The sequence below is a fragment of the Struthio camelus genome, chromosome 26, assembly GCF_040807025.1.
Source record: "Struthio camelus isolate bStrCam1 chromosome 26, bStrCam1.hap1, whole genome shotgun sequence".
Taxonomy (NCBI): Eukaryota; Metazoa; Chordata; class Aves; order Struthioniformes; family Struthionidae; genus Struthio; species Struthio camelus.
This window is the reverse complement of record NC_090967.1, coordinates 5879471-5900724: the sequence shown is the minus strand read 5'-3', so window position 1 is coordinate 5900724 and position 21254 is coordinate 5879471. Positions and strand designations below refer to the sequence as shown.

At 40.7% G+C, this 21254-nt stretch overlaps 1 protein-coding gene across 1 annotated transcript in view; it reads left to right on the top strand.

The window, feature by feature from the left end:
• ELL (elongation factor for RNA polymerase II) overlaps positions 1–21254 on the top strand; it is a 54424-nt gene that overhangs the window by 7534 nt on the left and 25636 nt on the right. The window contains exon 2 of the mRNA XM_068920198.1: positions 18899–18946. Coding sequence (XP_068776299.1) covers positions 18899–18946 — 48 coding nt within the window. The remainder of the gene's footprint in view (positions 1–18898; positions 18947–21254) is intronic.

Below are 21254 nucleotides of genomic sequence, written 5' to 3'. Positions count from 1 at the left end.
TAGTTTCAGCTAATTGTCATTCTTTAGCAAGAAGAGACGCGTTACATAAAAGCTTAGCAAAAAGCCCAGCAGGATGGAAGAAATGCTAGCTCAATCGGTATCGTTATGCCCAAAAGATCCATATCTTCTAAAACTGAAGTGGAAGGCATTGAATTAATCTCCTTTTCTGTATTCTTGCTCTCTGAGGGCCTGTTCTGTGATGGGCTGCAATCAATACATTATGTGCCAGTTGTGGTTATTTGAATCATATTTCCACATTTCAGTGTCTAGACTTTATGTTTGTGTGAATTCTGTTGTACCTTTCCAGCTCCGGCACTGATTTCAGTTGTTTTTGGCTCCCGGTTTCTATGAGAAAATCAAATGGACTGTGTTTCTGTCTTTCCCAGTCCCCAAAAAGAGGGGAACACGGGAATTGGCAAAATTTAGTTTCTTAGGCTTTTTTTTGCCACCATTTTTCTCCCTTCTGAGAGAATCTGTGTGCGGAGGAGCTGCATTTTGCCATTTGGTGACTGGTAGACAAAAATGAAGACAAACCACCAATAACTCGAGATAAATCCCTCCTCGGTTCCTGCACAGAGGAAAAAAATACGCTATGAGAAAGGGAGATGTTCTTGGTGTAGGGGATGAAGGAGAGAAAATGGAAAAAAAAATGCATTTTAGAAATTAAAAATGCTATAGTAATCCACATAAGAGCATTTATTTTGAGAGTAAAGCAGCCTTTTAATTGACTCCAACTGCTATGCTTTGTTTTTAGCTAGCAGCTTTCTTGCGCTTGCAGACGTTCAGTACTGTGAACACGATTGTATTTACGTTCAGTGAGAAGGACGCTTGCTCCGGGGTGGGTAAGTCCGAGAGAATTTCTCTGCAATGCTGTGGAAGTTGATAATGACATGGATGTGAATTACATTAACCTTACTGTGACTAGAAGCTTGGACAGGCTTCAGTATCGTTATCTGTAACTGCCAAAGGAAGCACTGACTTAGGAAGAAAACAGTGCATAAACCTGACTTGAGACTATATTAGCTTTTGATTCTGGAAACTATACTCCTGCTATATAGTAAAGTGTATTGTGGATAAATTGGTGAAATGAATTAATGTTCACAACTCATAATTAACTCATAAAGCTTGCTGCCATGAAATTTAAGGGGATTAAGTGTGTCTGAATAACAAGCAAAATTAGTCATATGGCACGCAAAGAGGAGAAGGTTGTGGTTACAACCTCTCTGGGCATCTTTGTTGGAGTAGCGACCATTTTGCTCCCATTTCTCTCCTGGTGTTTGAGGTGATTTATCTTGTTGCCAAAACCTTCGCTTCACCTCTTCCAGGGATTACGATCCACATAAACGTTAGCGTAAATTCTTCCATTCCTTACGGATCCAGGGTTCAGTGGATGCTTTTCAAAGCCTGAGCTGGGCGGAGTGGCAGGGAAGCAAATTTTTTCCACCCTGCCTGAGCTTGGGCAAGCGGAAATTGTGCCTTGGAAGCCATATAAGGCAGTCGTCTCTTGCCAGGCTCACCTTTCCACTGGGAGGCTCAGGAAGGGAGCAGCCCTTGCTCTCAGTGAGAGCTTGAGGTCTGCCCAGCCTTTGAAGTTGTTCCCTGCGAGTCTGACACTTGCTGGAGGTGTGGTGTGGCAGCCCTGATTAGGTCGCAGCAACTCATTAACTTCCTGACTTGTGGGGGTTTAACACGTTGTCCCAAAATGAATCTGCAAGCTTGTGATTCAGAATGAAACTGCTATAAACTGCCTGGAGCTGGGAAGAAGTTCACTCCAGTCAGGTTATGGAATCATCTCCCGTCGTTGAATTTCTTCATTTCCTCCAGTGGGGTCTGATGCCGGTGCTGCTGAGGACAGACTGGACCAGGCAGGACCTTGCTCTTCTCTGAAACGATAGTTCCTGTGTTCCTATTTCATTAAAATTGGTTTTGAAGACACTGATAGCACCTGTCTGAACTTCCAGGGGTGTTCAGCTGTCAGAGCTGATGAAACCTGAATTGTGACCTCTGGTCTGTCTTCTCACAGAGTTAAGAACTTCCTGTGCTACCCATAAATAGTCTCTTTCGGTGCGTAGGAGCTTTACTGGCCAATTTCTTTTGAAGAGTGCTTTCGGAGACACCTGTGGCAGACCTTGCTCACTGGTTTCCCCACTTGGTGCTTGCCAGGGGAGCTGTATTTTGATGGGAGCATGGTGGTCCAGTCGCATGCTCTGCCTCCTTTTCCAAGAAGAGTTAGTAATAAAAAGAACTGTAATTATCTGAGGGTTTGTGTGCTTTTCCCTGTCTGGATATTTGGTAGGGAAGTTCCTGCACTTACCCTGTTTTCTTTTCTACTGTAAGATCTGAAATGTTTCCTGCGTTGCTGCTGTGATGGAGCATTAGCGGGGACCGTGTTCTCTAATGTTGTTGAAGGGCTGAGGATGGTTACTGTTTGGTTTCTGATAGCTCCTGGGTGCTGTGCGCCTCAGGAACAGCCTGGTTTTGACGCATGTAATGGTAACTACTAATCCTCATTCTAGAAATAAGGTGAGGTTTCCTAAAGGAGAAGGAAAATGATGCAGCCGAGCAATTGTATCTTAATAAAGCAGTGCTTCCAGCCTAGAGTGCTTCTGACCATGAAGACGGGGAGTTCTGAAACCCACATAGGTTTGCTAGGTAAGCTAGGTTTCTCTTTAGGAACATGGGGATAGGGAGAGAGAGACAGTAATGGATAAAGCAAAAGAGACTGAAATAAGCTTTATGAAAGTAAGTGGGTTATCTTAAATCTGTGTGAAACATGCACTTTAGTTGATGTGGAAGGTAGTGGTGATTAAAACCAATTTCAAACACTTCTCTAGAGGCATGATGCTGAAATCCTTTACGAATATATCAAGGACTATGTTTATTGTGCATTAAAATGGTGCAGCAGTGATTACTGCATTAAAATATAGAACACTTTCTTTTTGTGTTTCTTAAAGCAAGGAGGAAAAAAAAAGGAGAGAGAGATTTATTACTTAGAAGGGTTGGTATTGTAGTGTCAGGCAGGTTTCCATGACCTTCCCACTGATGCTCTGCAGTCATTTGCGCTGGAGATGTGTCTAATGCAGATGGTGCCTGCATTTTGCTCCAAGTTTTGGCTTTCTCATACAGTTAAGTCTGTCGAACTCAATATAAAGGCCTTTTACTTGTCACTAAGACTAAATTTAAGGACACTGACATCAGGAAGAAGCATTCTTTTATTCTAACCTCAGATGGGCTCAGTTAAGAGAGCATAAGGTTTCAGCTGACTAGAACTTGTGTGGATTGTTATATTTGGAACAAAAATTCTGGTCAGACAATTAAGTAACAGCTCAGTGGCCATACCACTACTTTTGCATGTGCGAATTAGATTAACTGACTAGCTTTGCTCTGAAAGGCAAAAGAGATTCTCTATCTTAATGTATGAAATCTCTTGGGGGTTTTGGGCATAGACCCAGTGAGACTTTTTGCAGGTCTGTGGTCGATCTCTATTTAGTCAGCAGAGGTGGTATGTTTTTACTGTTCTTATCTTAAAACTTTTCATGTTCATTTTTGAAATTTGTTGTAACCCTAACTTTCACAGGTGTCCTTGCAGGGAGCAAGAAACATCTGACTTTTTTGTAAGGGGTAGTTTTTGCCAGTTTAGAAGAGTATGTTCTTTCTTTTACTGTTTGTCACTCTATTTTTGGAGCAAGTTTGTTACCAACCAGCCTGGCAGTGCAAATAAAAATGTAGTTAAAACAGTGTGGGTTCTGTGCTTTTCTCCAAAAAGCCTGCTGAAGGAAATGGAGTACCTCATTTAACTCGGTAGCGGCTTCTCCAGTCTGCTGTGCTCAGTTTGGTGTCAGAGAAGAGCAAGCACCACTGAAGGATGGTGTTTGCTAAGAGGCAGTTGGCAGCAATGTGTTAGGAGAGGGTATTTAACACACTGAGGTTATGACATGATAGAAAATCTAACGTGCCTGTTTTGCCCAGTACTTCGTTTGGGATTTTTGGGGGGCAACTTCCCTCAACAATGGAAAAGATTAGCTTGTGTGGTTTCTTTCTCGCTATCTTCATGGGGGAGTTAGTGAGTGACACATAGAAAATTTCAGTGTCTCAGTGGAGTCCCTGTTGAATGCTGCCTTCTGTTGTGTTGTGTTCGAGTCCTGGTGAGTTTTGGAGCACCTCTGTTCAGATGTCTGTGATGCCTGAAAACAAAAAGCAACTGTGTCTGAGCTGGTTTTAGCTTTTATGGTTGCTCTGGCTTGTGTGGTATTAGTGGTAGGATTTCTTTGGGGTTCCCTTAGGAGTCTCTGTAGGATTCTGGCTTTGCTGACTTGGGTTTATCGCAGCCTCAGCCAGCAGAGCTGGCTCTGGCTCCTTGAGGAACGTCTGCAGATTTTCTTAAGTAGAACTTTGGCAGACTAGTAATTACGCTTCCCTTTAAGTGTCAATAGGGTATATAGTTGGGCACCAGGAGAAAACTGGCCCAGGCTTGTTTTCCTAGGCGCAGCAGCGTGCATGTTAGGTGAGATGCGCTCTGGGATGGTTGAACGAGTTAGCCAATCTGATCTCTAAATTGCCTTTCTACAGTTTCTCTTGCAAGAATAGTAGTAAAGCTTTGTGGAAGATAAGGATCATACTGATGTTTCAGCAGCTAGTTTAATCCATCTTAGGAGCACACAGTCAAATGAATCAGCCCTTGTGTCTTAATACATCCTGAAACAAATTAGACTTTCGCAAGCAAATTTGATGGGTTAGAATTGCTGTATTTTCATTAAAAGATTTCAGTGGAGAAAATGCTCTTTAAAATTCAGCCCTAGGGTTGTGTTGTTCATTAACTGATAGTCACTCCTGTTTACCTTGTGTGATAAGTACAATGTTAAGAATGGCTAACAGGGCTGATGCCGTCACAGCTGCCCTTCAGATAGAATTACTCTTTTTTTTTTTTTTTTAATGGCTTGGTTTACTGGCAGGTGGGTTTTTTTTTTTTTTTGAACAAAAAAAATGCAAACAACCAGAACATACCTCTTCTAATCACGGATACCGAGTTTTCTTTCTGTTCTTAGCAGCTTGGTAACACTGTTCTCAGTACAAAGGTCATTTAAAAATGTGACATGTTAGGCCAGCAACATACTGCTTCTTAATGAGGCTTAAAAACAGTGTGTAGCCGCTTATTAGGAGCGTATTCGACTCTGGAACAGAATTGAGAAGAGGAGGAAGGAGGCACACGAGCAGCTTATTGGGATGGGATCACTCCAATTCTTTCCTGTACCGAAACTCCTGTATCTTTTGGTAGCCTTCAGTACTAAAGTGCTTGCAATTTAGTTGTGTAATGGGGTTTTGATTTTTCTCTTGTTATGCAAATGAAGCACAGGTGTTTGATAGCGCATTCATGTTCTCAGAAGAAAAGCAACTAAAATATCTTTTTTTTTGGAAGAAACCCACACTACATTTTAAAACTGCCCCCTCCTGTATTTCAGACTTTAAGATTATCTCCTGCTAATCTTGGCCTCTTGGCTGCCCCAAAGCCACCATTCAGCAAGGCCAAGTTGGACAGGGAAGGTCCTCAATGCGTTCATTACTTCATTCATCGCCACCTTGTGCAAATCCTCCCATCCCTCCTCCCCAGAACGTGCATCTGGATGTTAAACTGAAGCTCTTGAACCTTAAGTTCCTTGGTGTCTGTGAAGCTTCATTTGTAGCTTGAACGTCTGAGGGCTCTCGCTGTAATCCCGTTCCCAGGCATTAAAGCTCCAGTACTGGAATTTCAGCACCTTCAGCCTCGCCTCAGTCTTTTCAGCTCTTTGACTGTTCTCCAGTTAAAACTAGGTCAGAAACCACTGTCAGCTTCTGATATTTCACTGTTCCTGTTTTATAAATTGTAACCCAGTGTTGCTCTGCGTTTAATCACTTGCTTTAATTTTATGTATTAAATGTCTCATCCTGCTTTGCACAAGCAGCTTGACATAGTAGAGCTGCTAAATGCTCAAAATAACCTCTTGGCTATAAAAGCAATGTTACCTTCGTTCAGCCTGAGAAGGTGAATTACCTGCTTGTTACGTATGATCCTTAAGATGCCAAACTGGCAGATTTTTTCTTTCATCAGTTCGCTCTAGCTGTACATTTGCTAGCAATTTGCGTACAGCCAGTTCGCTAGCTGTAATTAACCAGCTTCTCTTCCTGGCTGAGTGCCCTTCAACCTGATAGGCGACAGAAAAATAGCTCAAAAAATCGAAGTAGTTATGAACCCACAGACTGGCGAAGAACACAGTAAAGCAGGTATTGTGGAAGCCATTCAAAATACTTATTTTTGCCTGAGAGGTCTAGCTGACTGTACCCATTCGGCATTTTTACAAGACTAACATGGGAATAGTACTTGAAGTCTGAGCTGAGCACCTCAATATTCAGTGAAATCCACCTAGTCTAATTAAAGAGTATCCTCCTTCCTTTCTTTCAGACAGACTTTAAGCTAGCTAGTAGTATTGGAGTACTTGGAGGCATTTTTGCCTGTAATGTTATTTAAGTGTTTTCTTACCTTTCAGCATAGCTCAAAAGTTGTGGCTTTTAAACTCTCCCTTAGGCTCAAAGTTTTCCACAGTGGTAAGTTATTATATTAACCTATTCTTTATATATATATTTTTTTCTTTTACGTATCTCTTGCTGCTCTGCGAACCTCTTCTAGGGTCTAAGGATCACTGGGTTGAAAACCGTTGGTTGGAGGTACCAGTGCAATCCAGCTCCTGTTTACGGACCTGAATGCTCTACAAATACTCCATGAAGTATTTGTAGCTGTGTTTCACAGACGGAGGAGTGGGAGCCCAGAGGAGAAATGTTTCATGTATGGTCATCCAAGGAAAACTTCTGATGGAATGCAAAAGGAACAAGTTTTGACTCTAAATCTTGTTCTCTAGTCACTTTACATCACTTCCACAACATGGCCTCCATCCTTGGATGGAAGAGCTCGGCCGTTATAATCAATTATGAAAATTTTCTTGTTTATGGTGGAGAGGAGGAGGAGAAGTTGTTTCAAAGTGTTGAAGAGGCAGTATCATGGCATGGTTGATTTTGTACAGTGCAGAGGCTAAAATCAAAAGAAACAGCCTGGTGTATTTAGCAGTTTGTAGTACATATACTTGATACAGTTACTTATAGAAAAGCTTCCTTTAACTCTTTTGCTTCTCTCATTTCTAAATGAGAGTGACTTTTTTCATCAGTGTCTTAGGTCTGGCCAAAGCAGTGGGAATGCGTGCCCTTTGTAGTTGTGAAGGGTCAGATAAAGAAGCGTCTTCGAGCAGTTTTTGTAGGGTAGCCGCTCAGAAAACAATGTTAGCTCTTGTTTTGAGTTAAGAATGATAATTTTGTGGCTCTCTTGGAAGGTGCTTTGCTGGAACACCTTCGTATTATATTTATATCGCAATGTGAGCACTAAAAGTGAGTTGCTTCGTTTACATCTGTAGTGCTACGAGCCATCTCTGACTTCATTTGCTACCCTGCGGAACAGTTCAGGACAGGAATTTGACAGAATCACGTATCAGGTTGAAATAAGAGGAGCATTTATACAGAATGTAACTGGCCACCAAAACAGGTGAATATTCATAGTGGGCACATTGTGCTTTGAGTAAAAGAAATAAGCAAGTCTCGTCTCACCAAGTTGGGTCCCTCTCTGCCTGTGCATGGCTGGATTTTAGCTGTGCTGATGGGCTGGCTTGCTGCTGCCTGGTAAATGCCTATTAGCCGACTTCTGCTTCCTGCTCCCCAGTGAGAGGAACGAGTCTTGATCTACCCGATGTTTAGTAGCTAATCCCAACTTTTTCCTTGAAGCTTACTGAAATCATCTTTTGTCGCTTGTATCCACCTTCCAGTTTTGAGCCCCTTGAGGGTCGGAAGAATCAGGACAAAGAGACATCTGTGTAGTTGCTGTGATCCTTTTTGGGAAATCAGACCAAAAATGCCACCGTCTTTGCATTTCGCAGACCTAACTTAGTTGTCAAAATAGCCCGAAAGGAGTATTTCTTGTATTGTTTTGGAAAGGCTAATCAGTGAAAACTACCATTTCTAAGATAGATCTTGGCAAGCCAAGTAATTTTCCATGATTGAAATTGCTTTCCTCAGGATGTTCAGATGCTTCTTTGTTTCCTTTGAGAGGCAACCACATCTCAAACATCCAGTAAATAGTCAGAAAACCTCCCTCCTCTTTGGGAGGAAGCACAGAAGCCTTCATTCAAGATATCTTGTACTAGAGGAATCACTTTTAAAATATTAATCTAAGAGAATCTTAAAACCCCTTAATGATTCTTGGCTCCTAAAACTGTTTAAGTAAAGCCTTTAGGGAAAAACAGAACTGCTGTTCACCTTTCACGGAGTTGGGAATTTCAGATGATTCAGTTTCCTTCTGCCAGTTTTTTTTTCAGTCCTTTCCCAATTTAACAAGATCATCTGATAGCTACAATAAAATTCTGCTGCAAAAACAAGCAGTGTTGCATGCAAGAGATGATTACCCAGGGAATATTGAGCATGGATGTCTTAATGGGATTCTTGCCAGAACTGAGATCTCTGTAAACTGACTTGTAATGCAATAGCGTACAGGTTCTGAAGCCGTACTACTTAGCTTTCATCGAGCGACTAGTTTAATAATTATTAAACTTAAATAGTATTCCCAGCCTGTGTAGGCACTATGGGAAATTTCTTTGTGGAATAGTTTGTGTTTCCTGGTGAAAAATGCCCTGTGTTTCAAAAACAAATTATGAGGCTTTGCTTTCCTTTGCCTGTACTTTAAAAATACCAGTGTTCACCTTCTTGTTTCTATCCTATCTTTAATTTACAGTGTGGCAGATATATCTGTTGGCAGGTCTAACTGTGCTAAAAGACACACGGTACTGCTGTGTAGGAAAAGGGTAGATTCAGGCCACAGGAGGTGACTTAAATTCCGACTGAAGCACAAACTTTCTCCCCCTTTATAAGCAAATGACTATATGGCTGCTATTCTTAAAAAAAGGGATGGGTTTGGGGATGTATTAAATTAACATGAAATGACTTTTTCCCCGAGCTCTACTCAATTGTTTGAGTGTAACAAAGCAGTAGAACTGCTTCTAGTTTTGTGCTTTAATTTTTGCTATGAATTTGCCAGCACAGCATTATCCCTTTCAAGAGCTTTAGGAAATACTGTTTCGACTTGTTCTATGCTTTCCCAGTTTTGCCTTTTATTGTTACAGAGGAAAAATCCCTCTGGAAAATGGTAATAAAACAACTATGGGAATTTGTTGCTTTCTAGTGCGCTAGCAGGAAAAAGGAGAGGGTTCTTGAACCTCCATCTTGGGCGGCTGGGTTGGGCAGAGCAGGAAGAGACCCATACTGAGGAAGGTAAGGGCATTTAAATTAATGGATATTTCTGGCTCAAGAGCACAGTGCTGACTAATAAAATTAAAACAGCTTTGAGGTCTACTAGTCTCGGCTTCAGCGAGGGTTTGGAACACCCTTTCGTAATGAGCAACGGATGCAGAAAATCCAATAACACAAAAATGGAACTTCCTTTTGAGAGAGATACAGTAAACGTATCAAAACTGCTAGGATTTTTGACTTGGAACTGAAAGAGACCTCCTGGGTTATTGTACTAAACCTGGGAATGGTTTTTATGTGTTTTGGTAACTCTTCCATTATAGACATGTATTAATAGATTTCCAGACTCTTTTGAACAGTTGTACTAAACACAGACATGCACATGAGGATGCGAACAGCCTCTTTTCCCTTGGAAGTCCTGCATGCTCAAACCTTTGGAAATAAGGGGAATTAAACTGTTTGGATTTGGCCATTGGCAAAAACCTCCCTAAGTAGCCCAGTCTTGTTAATATTGAAGTCAGTGAGAGTTCTGTAATGATTAAACTACAGATAATCATCTTTTAAGTTGTTCTGACAGTCTAGATTTAAGCATAAGGAGTTGAGGCTTCAAGATTATAGTTTCTCTTGCCGGTCAATCCCCAGAAAAGCAAAAGGGAAGAAAAAATAAAAAAAGGGAATGCTGTACCGGCGGGAAATGAGCCTGTAGTCTCCAAGCTTGGATTCCCAAATGAAGCTGATGTCTCCATCAGCGCTGAAGATGCATAACTGAGTTAACTGGGAGCAAGGGACACTTGGTGTCACAAACCAACTCTGACCTTTTCCTGTTTCTTAGCATACGCATCCTCTTTGACCTCAGACTGCAAGTTTCTGGCATGGAATTGCTCTGCTTTCCCAGTCTTACCCAATCAAGAACTGCAGCCGCTTGCTAACTGCTTACTTCAGGCAGTGAGGTCAAAGGTCTTGCCATTCTCTTTGGAAGCAGCAGTGATGGGATCCCGTGACCAACTAGCTATTCGAAAAGAAAGTATTATTTAGAACAGAAGTGTTGTGGCTCTTAAAATGAATTAAACTATGCCTATGTCTGCTTTTCCCTAAGGCTTATAGTTCTCCATTTGCCATTTCCCTCTCTGCAGTAACCAGTCCCCTAACAGTTGAGCCCCTCTCTGGAGACAGGTAGGTTTGACTCTGCAGTGTTCTCTGGATGTCCTAGCTCCTTTGTCTGGAAAAACAAAGCTTGCGTTTTCTTTGGCAACAGATCATTGCATCCTTAAAGCTAATTGCCCCTTTAGAATTTATTTAAGAGCCCTTCTCTGGATTTCTTGCATTGACTGCCTGCCTTTGCTTTCCTGTAGTCGCTTACTGAGCTGGAACAGCAGTCAAGAAAAGTTTTAAGTCATCTCTTACAAATATTTCTGTGGCCAGATCACACTCTTGTTCATAATTATTACATAACAATTCCATATCCATCTTGCCACTCTTGAAAAATAGTAGGTTAACTGTGTTTGAATTGCTGTAGAAATTTGGGAAGAGGGATTGCAAGAAGTCATTTGGTGGTTGCTGCTCTTGGGAAGGGATGCGATAGCTATTGAAACCTGTTTGTCTTAGAGGTCTTTCCACAGCCAAACCGGGTAGGCTGTTTAACAGTGATCAGAATAGTCATGCTCCGACAGATGCATTAGGTATATAGTAACTAGCATATGCTAAATGAAAGTATTTTAACTTGACAATTGTCTCTCTAAGGAATTGATCCTCTTTTTAATTTTCTTTCTGAAAGCATATCTAAATTGTGTATATGTGTAGCTTTTCTTCTTAGTGGAAAACTACCGTGCTAGCTTGTGCTAGCCAAACATCTTGGCTTAATGACTGCAAGCAATGTGTGGTTTGTCCCAGCATTTTTTCCTGTGTGCAGTGAGTTGGAGCTTTCTTTACCAAAGATGCTTTTCACAATATTTGCCGTCCGATGTTAAAGATGATCCAAATGTTGTATTTTGTGTCAGAGACATCTGTTCTTTTGGAGTTTAAAGGCTTGGTTTGCGCATACAAGATAAGTAAAAGCACAGTATGGTTCTGCACTAGGAAGCAGAGATTCTTTTGAGGCCTGTCTGAGAAGGTTGCTTGAAGTTACCAGGTTGAAACTAAAAGGGTTTTCATTGGGCTTGAGCATAAAGCTTAACAGGAACTTGAACTACCCTCTATGCAAAGCATAACTGCACTGAGTTTTGCCAAGATTGCTTACTAGTGCCATGGAGGAGCCCTGTGTGTAACAACAGGGCCTCAAAGATGAGTCCCACCAAGGAGCTTCGTGCTCTGGACAAACGATAGAGAAGAAAGATGGGATTTGAAGAATTGCATGACTGCTCCCCTAGTGCAACAGTAAAAACTGTAGCCAGCCACTATGTACTGAAGCTGCGTGTTGTCACCGTGGAGCTGGCAAGCATCAGCCTCGGTTAGCTGTTATGCAGTTGTCTGAGTTTTGAGGGTGGTGGAGCAGGCATTGGGGTAGGCCGGTTGGCTCCGCTTACAACATTTCTCAGTCTCTCCCGTCTCCTGGTTCCTCTTTAGAGAAAGCTTTCTTGCATCTGTTTTAAAACTACTGTGCAGCAGGGAAGTATACTGAGGTTTGCTGCCTCGACAAGCACTGCAGCGTGGGGAAGCAGTGTTCGGTTGTTTCAGTTTAAGTTTCCAAATGAATTCTGCAGCTAAGAATCACGTCAACAAATACATTACACTTTGTTCAGTAAGATCTTTTTAACCTGGATTAGAAGAGATCAGAATAACCAGGCATGCATGAGAGAACAGACTCCATGGCTAGCTCAGCTCTCGTGCCTGTGGGGTGACATCTTGATGACAGTGGAGTTTAATTGCTTTCTAGTTTGCTGATACAAGCTATTGTCCATTTAGGGACTGAGCTTCTGCTTTACATTGCATGCCCAAAGCCTTTCAATTAGCCTATGTTTTTTAACTTAACAATCATGTGTTTTACTCTCAAAACTTACTCGAAGGCAGCCGTTTTCTGTGTTTCACGTGGGCTGCTATCTCTGATGTTCAGGTTGTGTAGTGATGTAAGAGTTTGTATGCTTGTGACACTTTCTTGTGGAGCTTTCACAGCTATTGAAATTATCTCACAGCCATGGTTTCAGGAGTGTCAAACCTTTTCAGCTTTGTGCTAACGTTCTTAACAGAAAACTTCAGTTTTCTATCTTGTAGGGCGCTCTTGGTTTTGAACCTGAAATTTTAGATTCCTGGGGAAGTGACATTTGTGCTGTAATAGCCCGTTTAAAATTATACAGTTATAAACAAGGAAGTCAGTATATATTTTGCAGTTTAGCAATTTCAACTTCAAAATACATGGCTTAGCATTTTGACTAACGTAAAAGCTCCTTATGACTTATTGCTACTTGTACTGTGTTGTGGCTAGGATTTGTAGGTGTTTAATATTGCAGTGATGATTTGCATGCATGAATGGTCTTAGGGAAGCCATAGTTCCTAATAAATACAGAATACAATTCTCAAAGTAACTGATAAGTCTCCACCTCTTAAACCTTCATCAAAAGCACCTTTTTCTAACGATTTTTATTAAAAGCTTGAGTGCTCGTTCTTCCACCCAAACAAACGCTCCTTTTTAATGTTGGGGAGCAGAAAAGAGGGCGCAAGAGCGGGGGAACTTAGGCTTTCATCGTTTGGTAACTCTTCCTGCACCGAAGTAATAAACGGGGCAGCATCGCACAGGGCGAGCGAACGGGCGCTTGCAGGGGTCGGCTCCGGGATGGCTGCCGGAGCAGGCCGACCCTCGCCTGCGGGCACCGCTTCGCGGCTGTCGCCCCTGGAGACCCAGGGAGACCTCCGGCCCTTTGGAGGGCTCCGCTTTGGCTGTGTTTCTGACCTTGGCAGCTGGCCGTTGCGGAAGTGGCTAGTGACGCCTCTTTGTGTAGGGAGCTCAACTTTTGCTGTAGTGTTTGTAGATGCAGGGTTTCCAAGACTGTTTCACCCAGAACATTGGATTTGAGTAATAAGACTAGTAACTTGTCTACGAGGTGTCCGCAGTAGAAAAAGCGCTGGAAGGCTTTGCGGTTTAGGTCAACAAAAATTATGCAGAATCTATCATTGCGGAGTCTCTGCAGGCTTCGCTCTGTCTGCAGCCCGTGAGTGTCCTCCAGCGAGGTCGTTAGGAGGCCTGAAGCAGACGCAAAGTGTATTGCAGAAAGACGCTGTGTTAATTCCGTAAGTGATAGATGTTATGTAACAACATTCGGAAAGCTTTCTACTGCTGTGTATCTGATAGATAAAATACAAGTGTTTGAGAGAAGAAAGCGGGATGGCCTGAGAGAAGTCTTTTGTCGCTACCTGCTGTGCAGTGCTTGCCTCTCGGGAGACGAACTTCTGCTAATTGACTACTAGTAAGCTTGACCTCCTCCCGCACCCCCCTTGTTTAAAGTTGTTGAGGGTATATTCAAAGGTATTTCCACTGGGATTTATATATTTTGCTACTTCTAATGAACTTTGGGACTCTGAGGTGTAGGTCTCTTGCGAGTCCGTCACAGCTAGACGCTGGATATATTTGCTTTGTTTTGGTCTCTTACTTTCCAAAGTCTGCGTGATGTCTTTAAGACAGAATGTAAGTGGAGACCTAAGTTGTTAAGATGTTCTGTTTGGGCCTGCAAGTTTTCGCAAGCATTCAGGTCTGCTTGAACTGAGCGTGCCCCTGGATTGGGATTTGCTTTATTTTATTATATATATTTTTTTCTTTTACCACTCCCCAGTTGTGCTGAGAAGTGAAGGGAAGTAGTGGGGGGAGTATATTTGGACCATACTGCAAGGGTAAAAGAATTATAAACTAGTCATAACCAAAGAATTAAAGACCAACCTCAATGAGTTTGGGATATTAGTGTGAAATGTATGAAATTTAAGCAATTTCTGTTTTTTCGTATCTTTGCAGTTGGCTTCTGAGTTGATATGCATAATAGATGAAAATGGCCATTAACGGCCTTGGGCTTAGTCTGATTTTATAGTTTGTGTATATTTATTGGAATTCTTGCCAACTAATTTTAAATGTTTGCAAGAAGCTTTACATTCTGAAAATAATTCTCTTGTTCCAACATAAATAAGGACAAGCTTTCATTTACTCTTTGCTCTGTATTTGTGACTCTCAACATCCAAGAAAATAAGCAAATATACCAATACTTAAGTATAGGCAAATATTTTCCATCTAACACTGCCTCCAGTATAAATTCCAGTAAACGCATAACAGAATTTCTCGAAACAACGTATTCTTTAATTATTTGCATTTCCCCGAAGAAACGGGGAGGTTTCCAGCTGGTTACTTGACCTGAGCGTTTCAGATGTCTGAACCTTCCTTTCCCTCTCCATCGACCTGCTTGCTGTGCAGCTTCTGCTCGGCCAAGTACTGTGTCCAGATTCGCTTTATAAGATGGACTGTAAAGCTTTCCTTCCTGGTTCTATGCAGGAATATCACATCAAGTTTTTCCAGTTGCTGTTTTTAAAACCTCATGCCAGCTTTCTCTGATCTTTCCTATTAAAGTATTTGAATAGTTTTGCATTAAATTTGTGGCTTTTATGCTATCCTGAAATGCACACATTTTCTACATTCTGGTGTTCCTACTATTACTTAGTATTGTATTACCGCTTGGAAGAAAGGCTTTTTCTTCTGAATATATGAAGCTGGAAGTAACTGTGGTCTTATGTAAGAGATGGGGGTGGGGGGGGGGGGAAGTAGCCATTAAATCCATTTTTAAGTCTGCAGAAGTAGCATTGGCTGCTGGAACTTTAAATTCCTTCTACTCTTTACTCAAGCTTCCATTTGCCAGATCCAGAATCTTTAACTGGAAGGAGCTGTTATCGCGTTGCTATGCTTTTATCAGCTTTAGGAATATACATTAAGTGTTTCTAGCTCTCCTAGCTCAAAGAAGCTAGAGAACAGAGATGAGCATAACGAAGTGCTAATAAAAGACAGTTGTTTTGTGTGGGGGGGGGAGGGGGTTGATTTAGTCTTACGCTGTCTGAAAGTATTGGTTTTACCTTTGGTAGTTATTCCTAAAGAGATTTTTAGGCGTTAGTAATTGATTACCTTTCAATCAGAAAAGCCTTCTGTTGAAACAACAATGAACACAGAACAGAGAACATGTAATTATTAATGAGTCTTAGTTGGCTACTCTTGCTATATATAGTTTAGAAGTAATGATTCTTCTTCTTGCATGGCATTGCTTGGTTCTGCCGTTCCACGTGTCCCAACAACCGTTTTTGTTCACACTTGAACCTGGTATAAAACGCTGTCAAAGTTGGAGAAAGGTGTTAATCACAGAGAGAAGTATCTTGTACCCAGCCCAGTGTCAGGAAACCTGTTAAACTGAGAGGTGTCTGGTTTATAACGCTTGAGCTGCTGCATCCTTGCTTTAAAAAAAAAGAAAAAAAAAAAAGAAAAAAAAGAAAAGAAATACTGCTATGATTTTTGTCTTCATCCGATTCATCTTTCAGTTATTATTCTTGGATATATTAAGTCTTTAGACTAACAAATTTTAGCTTTATTCCTCCGTAAGATGATTAGGCTGTGCAGGTGGCCGAGTTGCAGACTGATTTGTCAGTCTTGTTTTGCCTCATAACTGAACATAAAGGCAAAGTTTCATCGGGATTCTTAATTTACCAAAGATTCGCTAATCCTGTAACTTGGTGTATTCTGGGAAAGGCAGGCTTGTACTTGCAGCAGTACTGCAATCTTGTCATATAGCAGAGCAGCTGACTTTCTAAAATAAATTCTAATAAATACGTGAAAAAAAATATATGTAGAAGGAAATACAGAAACAGGGTTAAAGACGGATGGTATGGCACTTCTAGGAAACCGAACAAAGGAAGTTAACTTTTCTGGTTTTACTGGGGAAGAAGAATTAGATGACTTCAGAAGATGGTAAGGTTTTTGGAAACGGTAGCAGGAATGCTTTGCAGCTGGGCTTTGTTCATACTAGAGCATTCAGGAAAGTTAATCCAAACGAGCTCAAGATATAAATTGAAATACAGTTTAAACTCACTTTAGCTTAATTCATCTGTTTGCTTTTGTTCTGAATGAAGGTGTCTACCCAGGAATTTAATTTCATCTAATAAAAGTACTTAAATTCATATCCTTAATTGTATTAGGGTATGTGTGTGTTTTCCTTTTTCCCTGCGCGTTCTCCAGCAGGCAACCTTTAGCCGAGGAACTGGGTATCAGCAGAAGGGGAGAGATGCGTATGCAGGTGCAGGAGCGGTGCTGCTGGAAGAAGCCGGGAGCCTCCTGGCAGTCCTCGCTTTTTCCGTATAAAAGTAGCGTTCAGGCTGTGCAAGGATCTCCAGTATCCGGCGCTTCCATGCGGTACCTTCTGTTAAGTGCAGCGTGGAGTCGTGACGCTGGTATTCCTGTGCAGCAGATCACAAGATGGAGCAGCCTCTAGGCATAGAAAATGAAGTAGAAATATGGTATTTCAGAAGTGCAGCAAAATAAAGCAAAGCTAGTTTGCCATTTAACTTGCATGAATCCTAAGCTTTAAGTTTTGAGATTACACATTCAATTTCAAACCATTTTGTAAGTAGATTAGTGAATTTAAGTTCTGTAGTTAAAGCTTGTCCCAATTTCTGTAACGGTGCTTTTGTATTGTTACTGCCTCGTTATTTCTCTTATCCGCTTCATATTACCTTTTTATTCCACTTAAGTCGTTCTCCAGATTTAATTGCAGAACTTCATGAATTTGTAATTAGCTATACAAGATAATTACTCATTTTTGTAAAACACATTTTTTAAGCCAAGTCTCCAAATCCTTGTTCTCGCAAATATGTTCATATGAGTTTACGGGCACATTGCGCAGCACATGCTGACACCGTGAACAAAAAGCTGGCCAGTCTGTCTATGAACAGTGTGCTGTGGTATGCAATGTCGTGGCACTCAAGGAATTTAGTGATCTCTGTACGAAGAGCAAGAAGTTGTTTATTGTTTCTTCATAAAGTTTATTTCATGCCTGCAAAATTCACAATATAACACGAAGTGAGTGCTGTCAAATTCAAGCATATTCTTGCTTTACTCGGCCATAAATTTACAGATCTCCTGACAATTTTGGATGTGATGCAGATCTCTTAAATTATATTAGGTAGGCTCTTTAAAAGACCCCGAGGACTTTGTCTTATTATGAGCTTATTCATCTGTGGTAAAGGATTTTTCTTGCTAGTGAAATATTTTTTGTTAGTGTCAACTTATTGTGGCTTAGATTCTTCGCTCTTGGGCTGAAAGCCTTTGGAAAGCTCTTACGAGAGAGATGATGATAAACTTATGGGCTTTCAAGCTGTTAACCCTTTTGCTGCTAGATGTTAAGGTCTGTTTCTGTAAATCAGCAGAAACTGTGACTGTGCAAATCACCACGATTCTTTATAGGAAGTGCAGGCAATGTGACTTCAAAAAGGCTGGTACACGCGTACAGTCATGAAACTCTTAAAACTTTACCTGTGAAAATGTGTCTCTCTGGTTTATGTGGAAACGTGTCCTTTTCTAAAGGACATATCAAGCTATTCATAAATTTTTCTTTCTTTTGGAGGATTCAGGGTGTTATCCCACGTTAAGCATGTTTTTCCACCCTGTGGAGCACAACTGCTGTGCTGCAGGAATACGTCTTTTAGTGTTGCTTGGAACAGTTTACATGGCTTGGGAAATAAAACCAATGCAGTCGCAATACTTCTGAAATTAAGACCAAAAAACCCTTTATCTTAGTGTGGCGTGGATTTCATAAATTTTCTTTCCCTAGAGTTGAAACCTCAAGCATGAGTTTGAATTTGAAAGCCTTCCTGATCATTGCAGAATCATAGCAATGCAGTACTAAAGGCTAGGCTTTAGTCTTTTGGCAAAAAGACTTAAATAATTGACTTCAGTTGTGTCTCGGTCCTGTGCAGAGAGTGATTTTAAACTTAGGTCATGTGACTTCCCAAAATGTAAGCGAATTAATGTGGAGGAAAAGACTGATTCTTGAAATGGGCAGCCTGAAAACAGTGTTTTGCAATGAGGCTGCAGTTTGCTTTTCCAATGAATTGCCAGGTTTCTGTTGGAAAAAATTTGCTTAGTGCCTTCTCAGACCTAGAATTGTAATAAAATTTTCCCTCAAACATCCAGCTTAACTCGTAAGTTACGTAAGCACTGAAAATATACCGCTACTGTATTTTGTGCTGGAAACGTGGCTTAGGGGTCAGGAAGGAGCGGAGACTAAATGATACTGAGGTGGTCTGCTGCCCTTTTTTTCTTTATTTTTTTTAATTTTTCTTCCACTGAAGTGTGGGTGGGGTTTTTTGTTTTGTTTTTTTTTCTTTTTTTTTAAAGAGTGATTAGCGTAACCAGTAGTAAAAGAGTAAATCAACAGTTTTATCCCTTTTTAGGTACAAATCACTCTTTCAGGAGTTTTTGTGTTTTCTTAGTTGGAATTGTGTGTATTTCCTGGAACCTTCTCTCTTAAAATAAAGAGGAAAAAGTATAAGTGAAAAATCAAGCTGAGTATTTTTTGGCAGTGAATGTTAGAGCTTCTAATTTCTCTAAGGTAATCTTTCTTTCTTGTTTTTGTAGAATGCTGTGACATCAAAGCCGGTAATCCAGTTTCAAGGAAGCCAAGGGGTAAGTTTGGATGGGTTGCCTTGGGAAGCTCTTTACTGGCTTGCTCACACAGTTAATCTTGAGTCAAGTGTTTGTTTTGAATGTCTGTCCTATTCTAGTTCAGAGTGATGCTATGATTTCTGAAAGTGAGAGATCGTGAAATTCATATGTGGCCCAGAAAAGAGCATTTGCGCATTGATCGCATGGATCGTCTCTCTTTAAGAACTTTTTTCCTCTAAATTTTCTAACGTTGCTAAACCCACAGCTGAGTAAAGTGATGCAAGCGTTGCTGGTGGTGAAACCTAATTTTATAAGGCCATACTGTTGAGTAGAACAAGGAAGCTGAAAGCATAATGATGGTAATACTGTCCTAAGTGCAGCAATCCATGGAAACCTTGCTTGTGTCCTGTGCAAACACCTTGCCAAGCCTGGTAAACTTGGTGCAAGACTGTGTTAGAGATACGAATTACTTAGTAGTAGTGTTTGGAGGGTGTTATCCATGTACTGAAGCTTTATTTAATATGTACTTCTAAACAACACAGCTTTTCTGCGAGTATCAAAAATTTTTTTCTACTTAGGAGTCTTATTTCTTTAACTTCTGTTCTGATGACTGAACTCCTCCGAGGTATTTATAGAAGTTTGAAACTGTCTGTCATCCCAGCTACTGACAATGTAGAGCTTTAATTGCTAGTTTTTTCTGTTAAAGTAATGCAACACTTCAGTGAACTCATTTATATCTCTTTGAAATACAAAAAGGTGCGTGTTAACTTTGGTACTCTGCGCAAGAAAGGAGAATATAATTTTACGTACAGTTCGATGTAGATGTGCTGCTTAGTTGTTGTGCTCTTTTGTTGAATCGCATGTGTATGAGAATTGAGTCATCTTAAACATCGCGTGCTGGGCTGCTTAGGAATAGGAAGGAAGGTAACAAAGTGAGTAGCTACTTTAAAACTCTTGATCAAGAATCTGAACTCAGCTATAAATAAATTTTTAGATTTTTGTGGTGGTACAATAAAGCTTTCAGAAATGCTTGAATTAAGTATGTATTAAAGTCTAGCGCATATCTTCTTGCCCATGCTTTACCTTGTGATATTAGTCTCACTAGTTCCATCGTACTCTAACAAAATAGCAGGAAAGACATTGTAATGGAAGTTAAGAGCAATACAACCCTTTTTGTCTGGGAAGATAAAGAAAGGAGTGATTTCCAGGGGTTTTTTTTTCTTTTTTACTTTGTTTAGAATTAAACTTCCCAGAAAGCTCAGCATGAGAGCTCAGATAAAAATCTGCAACTACAGTTTGGCAAAATTATAAACGAGTGAAAAAATAGAACTTTTAAGGGTGCCTGATTTGTCATTACTAGATGAGCTGGCAGCTTTGCCTGTAAGAAAAAAAGCTAAAAACATTGCACGCGTTTTCCTTCCCCTCTGTAGTGCACTTTGTAAGGACCTAAATCTAACTTTTCCTGTAAATGTGCTAAAGGTCTTCTTTCACTTAATCTTCCTCCTCCAAGGAAATAGAAACAGCGACAAAATTAATCAGAACAACTTAAAACGCTCCACTGCCCTCAGCTACTGTGCTCTTTTGTGTAATGGGTTTGACGTGGATGTGGTATTACCTGCAAACTTGGGAGCGATTCTTGGAACTTGAGTGGGTTTTTTTTAGGTTAGGCAAAAGAAAACCTACTTTAAAACAGTGCAGTTACTTACAAAAAGATTCGTTTAAACTAATGCTCTTAACTATAGTTGAGGCCTTAACTTCCAGAAAACAAGTATTTGGTGAAAGAGCTGTCAGTCATATGCGGTTATAGTCTGGGTTGAATGAAAAAGGAGTTCAGCGGTATGATTGCATATGATGTTGCCATTTCAAGAGTGAAACGTGGAGACCTGCACAGTGTGAGCAGCACGGAGGCATGGTGGGTGGAAAGAGGATGTTGGCAGCGTGGCACTGACCTCTGCTTGCCTCGTTTTCAGCTGTTTAATTAATTGCACTGTCGAGTAAAGGCCAAAGGTAGAGCTTTGAAGAAAGCGAGAACCAGTTCAATTGGGGCAGATAGAAAGAGCTCTTTGTCCTTTTATTATTATTTTTACTGGGTATGACAAGAAGCTGGCAGCTGTGTAACCATCTGTTTTTAAGTGTAGTGCCTCATATATGTCAAGACTGAGCCTTGCTTTAAGGAATTAACAGCAGGGCTGTAAATACTTTCTAGAGAGCATTCTGTAATTTAGACTGAAAAGATAAAGCTAAATACAGTAATTGAGCAAGCTCTTAAATTCAGATGATCCCATCAAAACTTTTTTTGTTTAGCTGTTTATTTTTGGAATACACTTTT